At 44.6% G+C, this 12592-nt stretch overlaps 1 protein-coding gene across 2 annotated transcripts in view; it reads right to left on the reverse strand.

Annotated features, from left to right (window-relative positions):
• pcdh19 (protocadherin 19) overlaps window positions 1-12592 on the reverse strand; it is a gene marked incomplete at its 5' end in the record, with an annotated part of 53467 nt that overhangs the window by 22385 nt on the left and 18490 nt on the right. For both annotated transcript variants that reach the window (XM_083980866.1, XM_083980867.1), the window contains 2 exons: window positions 624-796; window positions 2531-2589. In XM_083980866.1, the coding sequence (XP_083836992.1) occupies window positions 624-796; window positions 2531-2589 (232 nt within the window). The remainder of the gene's footprint in view (window positions 1-623; window positions 797-2530; window positions 2590-12592) is intronic.

The raw sequence follows: 12592 nt of genomic DNA on the forward strand, positions 1-12592 counted from the left end.
CTCTCTCTCTTTCTCCCCCTCTCTCTCTCTTGCTGACCCACTCTCTTCCTCAGTCTGACTGGCAGTAGTTAAGAGTGAACATGACCCTTACACTGACTTCTGCCAACCAAGTGGATGTCTTTTTAAACGGTGAGTCAGAAATGAAACATCAACATTAATTCCCTGCTAAATGATCCCACTGAATAATGGATGAGGGCACGTGGAGATATGTAGATTTCCACCTTCTACCTTTGTGAGCCTAATTGCTGCCATTCAAGCACATCTGAAGTCAGCCTGGCTTCAAGAGCAGACATGGCTACTATCAGTCAATAATGTTGCCTAAGCCTGTATCAAAGGGTAGCCTTAGCTGTCAGAGATCCCTCACATTAGCTGCTCTAACAGGACATCAAAGACAAAAAATCTGTGTTGTTATTCATACTTGCACTTCTGAGGCCTGCAATGGGCGTAATGCACCTTAAAAGATCCTCTAGTGGCATAAAAACAGACTCGAGCGCAAACACGCACAAACACAGGCCGGTCTTATCTTGGAAACTGGCAAACAAACTCCAAAGGATGTTGCAATCCTCTGCTCCGCAAACGCTCACATGCCGCACACTTCCATGCAGCAGCACATATTTTCTTACCTTGGTCTGGCAGCTGGCAAACATTGGGGGGGACAGTCATGTTCAGCACGTCATTGACAGCCGTGTCAACATAGTGTCCTCTCTGGACATCATGTTCACTGTCGGTCTGGTCGCTCTCCTCGTGGCCGCTGTCCTTCAGACTGTTCCCCTCCAGGTCCTTGAATGTCGATGTGCTACATGGGGGCCAGGAGGGAGGAGAGGAGAAATGTTGATTAACTGTCACGTCACCTTGTCTCGCATGCTCTCCTTCGTCCTTTTGCCTCTGATGGTTTGTGACTAGCTGTCCGTCTTTACCTACGTCCCTTTATGTGTCCTTTCTCTGAATTATTTGCCCTTTTTACGTGATCCATTTCCATGAATTCCAAATAGGTGAACAGTAATTTGTTTTAGGGTAAGTCTTTGTTAAACACTGCTCTTGCAGCTCCTGTGCTGGCAATAACCATGAAATAGGAAGAGGGTTTAAATCTGTTGAGAGCCTTTTTGGATTAGGTGAACATTTTTTACCTTCACAGATAGCACGGCAGCTACAGGGTGTTTCAGACAGGGACATTTTAGATGGATGCACTGACTTCAAGGACATCGCACTGAACAAACAGGAGGCACTGACTCACTACAATCAAACAAATACTGCAGTAATCAGGAATTCCTGGAAGGAAGATGGATGTAGGAAACGCTGGAAGCATACAAACTGAGCATCTGTCTTGTTTGGGGCTCACAGTCAATAAAGAGGGTGGGGTGGGGGGGGCACAATCAACAGCTGCACAGTAACAGCGTGATTTCCCTTCATTTGATTTCCATCCCACTGGAACAAATTCTGCTTTACAAACAACACTAAATAGGGGTGAATATATGAACATGTGTTCTTGTGCGAGAGAAAAAAAAATGTGTGAATGAGCGTGCGCAAAGGGAAGAAAAGAGGTTAGAAAAGAGTCAAAGGAAAGAAATAGAAAGTAGATTGAACAAAAGTGTGTAAACAAAAAGAAAGGTAGAGCAAATGAAGGACAGTACAAGGTAGCTGCATTCCCCAACCCAAGCCTCACACACTCCCGCCTTGGAAAGAGAGGACTGCAGTGGAGGTAATGTTGGCTCTCTGATGTTATCACTGTAATTGCACCTGTCCCAGACCATAGGCTCGCTGGCTCCTGAGGGAATTTCTTTGTAGTGTGCTGCAGAGGCCCCACACTTGAATACTCTTTGTTTACATTAATGCAGGGAATCTTTTGGGGGGGGAAATTGCCATAATGGCTTTTCAAAAGGCTGGGATGGCCTCAAACAAAAGAAAGCCCAGACTATTCCGTAGCTGCATGTAAAAAGGGAGAATTGTAGTTTGGAGGAGAGCCTTGTTAGAAGAACCTCTGCGGCTGGAGGGAATTATATGACCCCTCCATCCCAACCTCCAGCCCTGCATTCCTATCTAATATCTTGGCTCAGGTGGGCTGAATAACAATGCACAATGAAAACTATTCTTCATGTCTTCACCCGAGGAGAAAAAGAACATAATTATTAACTGTTTATGAATCTGTTGTGGAACAGTGGGGAAATCTTTTGAATACAATTTAATCATTAAGTACACACACAAGCCACATGTGTTACTGATGAACAGAATTACAGGAGGGTAATAAGGTTATCTGTAAATATGAAAATCATTGCGCGCAGATTCCGCTGCTCTGTGTAATCGAATAATCTGAAAGTATGAGTTTGTGGCTCTTTTCAACAAGTGTCTACTAAACACATTATTGAGTAAATGCTATTTACCCCCAAATCTTATCCTCCCATTGCACTTACACCGAATGGAAAACACAGTGGAACACATGCAGCTGCAACAGTAGCCGTGCACTCATTAGATAAAACAATTACAGATAACAACGGTAACGAGATGCTGCTAACAGTTCCTAATCAAGACATACCTTTTAATGAGGTGGGCTCTGCTGTTCACGTAACTGGAGTCAATGGAATAATTCTCCGTCTGTAAGAGAGCAATGCAGGGGGTGGGGTGGGGTGTTGGGGTTTGGGGGTGAATGGGTGGGTGTGGGGGTTGTGGTTGAGGAATGATAAGGAGAGGGGGAAGGGGGGGGGGGCAGAGAAGGAGAGAGAGAGAGAGAGGTACTTTTAATAATGGAAACAACCAAAATAATGTTACCAGTAATTGGCTTTCAGTAGAAATGTTATTTTACACAAAGGCCCCGGTGAGCAGCCGTGGCTTTCATAGGGCTGTATCCTATTCTCTTTCAAAGCACACACACAGAGAGGCTGACTGGGAGCTGAGAGCCGAGGAGAGTGCTGCAGTGAGCGCAGCCTCTCTTCTCCTCTTCACCCTCCCTGCTCTCGATCCCTTGCTCCCTCCCTCCACTGCCGGTCAGCCCACCGTCTTTAAAGTGTAGTCATTAGGGAGAACAGACTATCATGCAGACAGAGGGAGAAGAAAAGTTTCCCTTTTTTCTTCTCTGAACTCTTCACTTTTACCATGTTTGAGAAGACATTAATGTAGAAATATTAAATAAATAACTGCAAGAGAAGTAGATGAAATTAAGAGTGTACCAGGGGAATCTTAACTCTGCAATTGCAGATGAAAAGGCTTTCAGAATATGCATACGATAGATCTCTGACCCACATTAGAGAACACAGTTCAAAGGCATCCTAAATTCGCTTCTTTTTTTCCCCCAACATTTATTTAGCAAGGAGAATGAGTAAGAGCACATGGACAGTGGAGGCAACGTACACAGAGCAGGTAGCCCCTCCTGCATCTGCCAAGCATCTACTCACACCAGGCAAGATGTCAGAGGGCCAAAGGGTATCAAAGCCTCTCAAAGGACTTTCCCAGTCCTGCGAAAAGGCAGGATACGACCCTTTCGACAGTGTTTGATAAGATGCAGGTGTTTTCTGCAGAAAGAAAGCAGAACCTTCACTTAAAATTCCACCAGGCAGATACTGTATCCCGATAAAAGCTGTGAGTCAATGGCTGACTTCCGAGGGAAGTCTACAGTACCGATATCAAGGAAATGTTGAAAAAAAATTCTCCCCTATGATAAGAAAGGTTAATGTAGGCACAAGAGCACAGTTGCTGATTATCAAGCGGGCTACACATTTCAGAGAAGCCTGCTGTTGTGGTAGCAGTGGCCCTGCACAGCTGTCACACACAGTGACCAAACAGATTTGGATGTAAACTCATTGTGGGACTGTGAACACACTATCCTCATTAGATGCTAACCAGATTGAACATCTTGAACTTTTTCAGCGTTTGCGTGGAAGTGAACCAACAATGCCGAAGTGTCAGAGCAGCGAGGAGGATGGGAGTGCAGAGGAAATGTCAAACATTAGTCCTGGTCTTCTTGAATCAATTTTTGAAATAAATGCATAAATATAAATGATGCTGGCAGATCAGCTGCCAATGTGTGGTGTTTACCTCTGGCAAATAGCCCCCATGACCTGTTGGCACTCTATGAAAAATGTAAAAGCTTGTTAATCCGATCAATTGCATGTCGTTGTTTGTTTAGATTCTTGGTACTGATGCCATTTTTTCATGGCTTCAAAGACAACATGCTGGGTAGCGTTATCATCTAACTGAAGCTGGCGCTTGTCTCTTTAGCTGTTCGTTTAGCTGCTCATGTGCATGTCAGAGGTGCAGTTATCTTTCGGCATTCTCCAAAGTGCAGAGGTTTGCCTTCACTCATCAGCAGATAAGCTGTTGTTTTGCCATCTCACCTCATTTTCTCTTCATTATTTTTGCAAGGAAATTGTATAATGATAAGCAACAATGCAAGGGCAGGCGTCTGATTGGGATGTGCTAAATTATGATGCAACATGTTTGTGAAGGTTAGCATCACTCCATCGCTTTTTTTTTTTTTTAACATTTACCCCTAATTAAACTTTAACTCATTACTATAAAGAAGATAATTCATAAAAAGGAATTTAATTAACATTTTATTATTAGACCTTAATTTGGAGCACGCCATGTTTGTTCTCTTGTATTACCCCTGACTCCTTTTGTTCCCGTTCAGCTTGACTCCATTAAATATCAAAGGTAACGGCAGTGGCAACATCCTGCAACTCAGATTAATCATCAATTAAAAATGATCATATATTATTTTATTAATTCATAATTCATGCCACATTTCAAAAAGGTATGTGGGTTTTGTTTTCTTTCATACTGTAATCTTATTTCCTTTGAGTTTTAGACCTATAACCACACTGCGTACACTGTGTACTGTACACATATGTTTTGTTCTCTGCCTGCTCCACTTGGTGTAAGTGAGCATGAATTAAACTGCCTCATCCTCTACAGTGGCTGTGCATCCAGTAAGAGACTAATGAAAATGCAAGGCATGAGTAACAAGGGGAAAACTTCATTTAAAAGACAAGATAGAAAATTTCTTGTGAATGTCACTGTGGCTGCAGCCTGAAATTGGTTTGGACGGCAGGTTCTATGTGAGCACGGCCTGCAGAGGAAGGGAGTCTGCCCCTGCTTTCAAGCTGCTCCAGTCCTGAAATGGAACTGTACTTTCCATAATGCAATTCTCTCTCTGGATCTTTGACATGAAGCCCTGCGTAGTGTGTGGTAGGTACAACCAAAAGGAGACACTTGATAATTTTCCCACATTCTGTGTATTCTGCATCACCATCTCCTCCACTCCAGCTCATCTCCACCACAGCAGCCTCTCATTAATCAAAGGCTTTAGTGAAGATAACCACATTTCCTCTATTTATCAAATTGTCAGTGGAAATAAACAAAACACCCAACATGTGAGAGCATAACCTTGGGCATTGATGAGTCACTCATGAGTGCCTATTCTGAGGAGGAATCGGATGCATTAGCCCGAGCTTCCTGTAAAGAAATGTAATGTCTGCCCCCACATTTCTGATTGACCTCAAATTGGAGGACATGTCAATATATCTTTCTGGGGGGTCATGTTACAGGCAAGATGATGAGGACTGCTTAACTACAGCGAGGACGCCACAAATGGCTACTTAATCAGGTTGGACAATGTGTTGTTGTGATCTGAGCGGCCCCAGTTTGGCGGCCAGAGCCACTCTATCCCCATAATTATTGTTCCGTTTCATCTGGAGGACTGGAGGGAGGAATGTAGTCCCCGCTGCCGCCGGGTGACTGATAGGTAGTGTCAGGATGAGTGGAGAGGGAAGTGGAAAGAAAGTGGCGAGAGAGCTGGTGAAGATGGGAGGAAATGGGTGAGTCTTGACCTGCGGGAGGTTTGCGGTCCAGCTGCTGCAGCCCAGTAGCTTTCCCCTTTTCACCCTTTGCCTCTTTCTCTCCAGTAAAAAAAAACCTGAGGTACAAGGACGATGGGCTCGCTTCTCTGCCACTGAGAGGAAAAGCAATCTCCTCGCCTAGTTGCTGCCGTAAGATTTGATTTTCCTTCCTCCCACCGTGACAATTGGTTCTGTAGTCTGGATGCAAGTGTATTCATTGTGTGGGGGCATGGGGAGCACCAGGGAGAAGAGGAGGGGTGGGGGAGTGAAGACACCAGTTGTTACACCAGTAAACACCCGACAAGTTCAGCAGATGTCACACAGATAGGAGAGAAAGAGAGAGAGAAAAAATGTCACACAGCTGCCCTACTGTATGCGTTATCGGGGCTGACACAGCACATACATTTAAACAAGGAAGCGAGTTAGGAAAATATGGACAGATGCAGCGACATGCTCTAATAAGATGGTATTTTGAAAAGAAAAAAAAAGATGCACGAGATGACACCATCAGCAATCTGTTTCTTATTCAAGAATTTAATTTGTAGACCCTGTCTTCTTTTACGGTTAAAAAAAAACAAGGATTGACATGAAACCAGAATGCGATTTTAAATCACGCTATTTAACCTTGCTTAAAAATAAACGCGTATCATCAATCTTTGAGGCAAAGTTAATATTCAAGACAAACTGTAGCCACTTAATATGAGTTAAATTGCATAAAAATAGGCTAGAAGGTTTTCCAGCAGGGTGGGGCCGCTTACACAAGACTGCGTCGGAAAAAAAACTCAGCATCTAAAAGAAGAAAAATCGATTGCACGAGTGAATGTTTCATGTCTGTCATGGATGCGACTCTTTAATGTCATCAATTTGGCTGACAGAAAACATCCATCCATGCTTGTTGTGGACACAAAATGCTCTTACTGCCACACTAAAATGCACAGTTTAAACGTACAGAACAACAGACTAGACAGAATCAATTAAAACTGTCAGATCGAATTGTGCTGCTTCATTCTGTGTTTAAGCAGTCTGGAGGTTGTGCCTCAGTCTTCGTTTATTGTTGCTGCAGCTTGCTCATGGACTCCCCTCGGTCCCACAAGAAAATGTTACACATAATGTGCCTTGTTATTGATATCCCGTTGCTAAAGGAAGGGATGAGAAGAAAGGGATTCAGAGGGTTTACAGGGCAAGCCAGCTGCAATTAGGAAATAAAAAAGGCCTTCATTATGCAGCGAGGGTCGGCTGTGGTTTGGTTGCGAGTTGAGAAAGCAGTGATGGGTGAAAAAGTTAGTGGATGAGGGATGCTCAGTATCTGAAACTAGCTGTTTATACATGCATGCATTCCCAACCCGCCCATGTAATTTTGCAGTGAGGATGCTGAGGCGTGTGTGTGTGTGTGTGAGAGAGAGTTCGAGTGTGTGTGTGTGTGTGTGTGTGTCTCAGCGGGTGACTTCTCATCCTATACACTGTGTCTATGAAAAGAAATGCTTTACTTTCAGCCTCTTGCACATTCACATTCTTGCATACACAGACTCTCTCTTTCTATTTCCTTACAAAGACGCTGCTGCAACAATCCCTGACTCGCAGGGCTGCGCTGGCGCCCCGACCACCACGTCTCTGTGTCGACATCCAGCAGCACCTCTAGGCATCTCACATTCGGTCTGCACGACACCCAGAGACAAAGACACAGACCACCAAAGCACCTGCTCACAGTGGGTCTATATTTTGTTTACCATGTGAGGTGGAGAAAACATTCCTCAGCCTCTGAGCTGCCATAACCCTCCACCTCCGCCACCACTCTGCCCTCAACCCCAACGACCATCATCACCAGCTTCTTCCCGATTATAGAATTTCCCATAGATCCTCTGCCATCTGCTAGATTATAGATTTCTCTTTTCCTTTTGAGAGGGCAAGGCCCCTAAGGGAGGATCAGTGGTAAAAAGGGTGAAAGAGTGCCTGAGGCACAGCCATGGTTGTGGATGAGATTACATTTTCTATTTCTGTCTGCTAAAGGGGGCCTGCCGTGATGAATACAGAGAGTTGTTACCATTTAATATCAACTGGCTCCCCTGAAAACTCAAATTATACACAATCAATTGTGACAGAAGGGTACATGTGTGACAAATAACCTGCCACATTCTCTGCATCATTTCACTTCATCACCCATCAATTCAACCCAAAGCCAGCAGCACATTTGAGAATCAATCACGTTATGAAAGTGAGTGATTCCTGGGAGAGAAGGTTTTTAAAAGCTTCCTTGCGTCGCCGCAGCCTCTCTGCAGCCTCCGTAACCGGACCAAAAGAAACTGGGTGAATTAGGTGCCATAATGAGGTCACTTGTGTCCTTGTGCTGAGTATTATTTTAGCAAACTCCCAGCTTCTCCGCAACACAATGACACAGATACGTAAACACAGTGCCACTTCCTTCTTGCATTTCCACCTCATTTTTCCTGCCTTCCCGTGTGAAATTGAGTAAATATTTGCCCATTCTAACCAAAACAATCACTCCAACCTCTGTTCAACTAAGGAAAAGGTCCAAAGTACTCAGGCTTTTGCTTGCTCCACCTGTATATCAACCCCCTCCCCACACACACATAGGAAACTGCAGATCATGCGGCTGTCTTGTATTCTGGAGCTAAGACAATAGTCCAGACCAGTCTCCATGTCACTCAGCCTACAGGCTCCACAGAAGTCCAGTTAGTAGATATGTGATTAATTATACATACATTGATAGAAACAACATTCATTATTCATGAGCTTCTCAATGTCAAAGCTATTTCCCTCCCTTTCAGGATGATGAAAAGATTTTAAATAATAGGCCCCCTCAGCAGACGCCTGCATTCCAGCGGAGTCTGCTGACGCTAAAGAGGCTTAAGTCAGAGCTGTTGTCTTAGCGGGGAATCACTGGCCGGGCTCGACGTGTTTCAAACTGTTGGTGACTGTGTGGCTTCCTGTGCCGGTGTTTTGTTTTGTCTTTGTCTTAAGACAAACTAGGCTGGTGTTTTTAATCCTTTCACATGGAGGTATATAGTGTCCACTCAGAGTGAATAGAGTCTACTGCGTCACCAGGCACATACAGCTGGATAAGGTTTCATTTAACACCTGTTCAGCGCTCAGGTTTGCATGTGTTTTTTTTTTTCTTCTTTCAGACTTATTCTATCTGCGTGTCAGAAAGAAAACCTGAGTATCTCTATGAGATTACGATTCATGGTTTTACATAGTGAAAAGGGGGGAGGGAGGAAAAAGACTTGATTATGTACGCTGTTTCCTGAAAGAAATCGGCTTACTTTTCTTAAAGCCTGTGGAGCCCAATCAAACTCAAATAGCAGGAACTTCCCCTTTAGGCGAGTCTTGAGGGATTTTCTTTAATTTGGATGTCAGACGGAAAAGTTTTCACACTCCTCTCATCTCCAAATCTGTTAATGTGTATGGCGCCACATGAGAGAGGTAGATGGAGACTTTTTTCTTTTTTTTTTCTCCACAGACTCTGGAAGTGTTGAGGGTAACATCGAATCCAGGTGGATTTTGTGGTTTCTTCCGGGGCCGCTGGGAATATGTTTTACAAACATATGTTTATAGCAGTCATTTGATTATTCTGAGTGAGTTACTAGATAGCATTTTCCCTCTTGCATGTGCCCTATATTAGCCAGTGTTGAGGGGGAAAGGGGGGAGGGGGGGGCACGCTAAATTAGTGCACAAGGAATTCCCAAAGGTTTCTCCCATCTCCCCTGGGCTGGGCCTTAAAAATAAACATTCAGAAACACTGCAGATTATGTAAACACATTTCCCTTAAATGCTTGCATGAGAGCAGTTTCTGAATAAACAGCCTCTCTTTGAGCCACTTTTGAAATCTGTAAACTTACAAATATATATTTTTTGATTAACCCAGTGCTCACAAGGATGACAGAAATTAGAGATCTGTGAATCTGTGAGGAGAGCTTATCAGCTTGCACTCTACAACATGGTGGAGCACGGCTTGGTACATTTTCTCTTAGCAGCTTAAAGGTGGCTGCCAGTCACATCGGCGCTGCTGTAGTCTCTCTCTCCCTCTCTCTCCCTCCCTCCATCTCTCTCTCTCCCCCTCCCTCCCTCTTGCTTTTTCTCTCGCTGACTGTGACAAGGCATCTTTCCAGACATTTTAGTTGGATGGAGATTTGCAGCAGCTCATTACAGACTGGGAGGCTCTGTGAGTGGATGCAGTCACTCGGAGATGGATTGAGTGGGTCTGTTTATTGACATGCCTTAATCTGACACTGGGTAAAGGGAATGAGTCACCGCCTCCAGACACACTACCACATCACAGCCACTCCAGCAAATAGGGAGGCAGCACCCAGGATACAAGTGGAACTTCATCAGTGCTCATTAATCCAACTACCCCGGGCCACTCGCTCAAACAAACCATGTTTACTCTGTGTGTTGGCCGGATGGAGGGGTGATGGAGCTTTTCAAAGGGCATGTGTGCAGGTGCTCAGATCCGCAGCGCACACACAAATGCGCATTCTGTCGCCCCCTCCTCCCACCTAAAACACACACACACACACACATATACAGTATACAAACATGTACTTCAGACTTCAGCTCATCAAAAATCCCGCCGCCCTCTTAACCCACAACCCCCCAAACACAATATCTACGCACACCAGCTGCTAAAACTCAGTCGATGCACTTTGTCTCGCAAATCAGAGCTGGTGCGCAAAACAGGGGTGGACGATCGGGCACAATGCCAAAGTACGTATCACTGAAAATGGGTTTTTATTAACCAGATGGGCATCCGAGATCTTTTAGCTCACACCACCACAAGGCTTCTCCTCACAGTGATCCAGCGATGGCGTTAGCTTTTTGATCCAGTTTTTGCCAGAGCTTCAGTGGAAGCACATCTGGTGCTAATATTTGGGATGGTCCTTCTGGGCAGCTGTCAGTGCTGGGATTGACAGCAGAGTATTAGCTGTTTGCACATCACCGCCACATCTGTAAATCCAGCTTGTTAACAGGAGTAGGACAGGCTGCCATCAGAGCGGAGGCAGAACAAAACAACATCAAATGCTATGTGGTCCAAGCGTTTTGTTTTCCATTACACTGCTCTTTAGTACATTGTCTGTGACATGTGAAAATGTGAAGCCTTTATATTTTTACATGAAAGTGTAAATTTGTGAAAAAGGAACAATCTACACCTCAGCAAAAACTAAAAAAATATGTGCGAAATGTGTAAGACATTCACAAACAAAAATAAATCTCTTGAAGAATGCGCACACACATACACACAGGCAAAACAAACACAAGTCTGTGAGACAGAACGGCACACACACACACACACACACGTACAGTTGCAGTGGGGCAGAAAGTCGGAGCGGGCCCTGCTGTCGTCTCCGTCAGGGACAGCTTGGGAGCAGGGCCAGTGGAGAGGGGGCCAGATGCAGCGGGCTTGACCCATTCATTCACGAGGGAGGGGGGTGTTTCAGCTGCTGAAACACACAGGGATTAGCCACACTGACTTCATTTAATTTAATTTGTATTAGGGCCATCTTTGGGGGCAAACATCGTTTTTCACTGCGGGGGATATACGGGGTCATGGAAAACAGCAACAGACGGCGGATCGCTGCGTCCTACCCCTGCAGTGGATCCACAGGGGAAGGCATGGCACTGTATTCTCAAACCCCACACACACACACACACACACACACACACACAGGCACACACACACACACACACGCGCACACGCACGCACGCACGCACGCACGCACAGGCACACACGCATACACACACACCAGCACATACCCCGTTTCCCCCCCTAATTATGTCTATATTATTAAGTCAAATCTATCCTGCTGAAATGCATCTCAGACCATGCATCCACCTTTCCTCAGCTTGGATACTTGAAATAAAGACCTTGAATCCTTTTGTTCTGCCACCATAAACAACATGTAGTAATTTTCGGCGCTTATCAAGGCTCTGCTCTGTGCTTGTGTGCCTGTGCATCTGTGTGTGTGTGTGTGTGCCCGTGTGTTGCCAACACGCACACTAAGCTGTTATCTACCAAGAACATATCTTAGGGGTGGATGTTTATCTATGCTGATGCAGATTGGAGGAGTTCTCTTTGTCTCGGTGCACTGGTACATAATATTATTTGTCTTTTGTTTTTCCACCGTTTTTTTCTCCGAGGCTGATATAGTTTGATATCCTATGGTGGAGAAATCCTTTTAGTTACCCCCAGGCATCTAATGTGCTTTTACTTGTAATCTGGGAATTTAATAAATGAAAGGGAGAGGGCAAAAATCTGCACACAATCGAATACAACCCTTTGTATTACGTGGAACATGACTTACAGTGTTATACGCACAAGGGGAGAAACAACTGCAGCGAGTGAGCGAGTACCCAACATGCCCACTCACAATTTACAATAGCTCTGTAGAAAAAGTATGGCAGCAATCAGCGATCAAGTCTGCTATAGCCAAAGCCTGTGGTCATAGGACGGCATCCTTTCTGTCTTGTGCGGGTGACAAACTCTGAAGGGAAGCTAATGTACCATGCACTTGGAAAAGTAGTTTTATTACAAACACATCCAAAAAAATAAAAAATAAATAAAGGGGGAAAAAAACGTGTGAGCTGCAACAGCATTGCTTTGTCTCTGCTAGACAGAAAGGACTGTACTGCTGGAGCCTGTTCAAGACTATCAGGCGCTCGCTAGCAATCGTTTTTTTTTTTTCTTTCCTCTCTCCCTCAGCCCCTATCAAAAGATGTTACTGTGTAAAATGTCAAAGAAAAAAGAGGCA

Source organism: Trachurus trachurus (genome assembly GCF_905171665.1).
Source record: "Trachurus trachurus genome assembly, chromosome: 10".
In the NCBI taxonomy this organism is placed as follows: domain Eukaryota; kingdom Metazoa; phylum Chordata; class Actinopteri; order Carangiformes; family Carangidae; genus Trachurus; species Trachurus trachurus.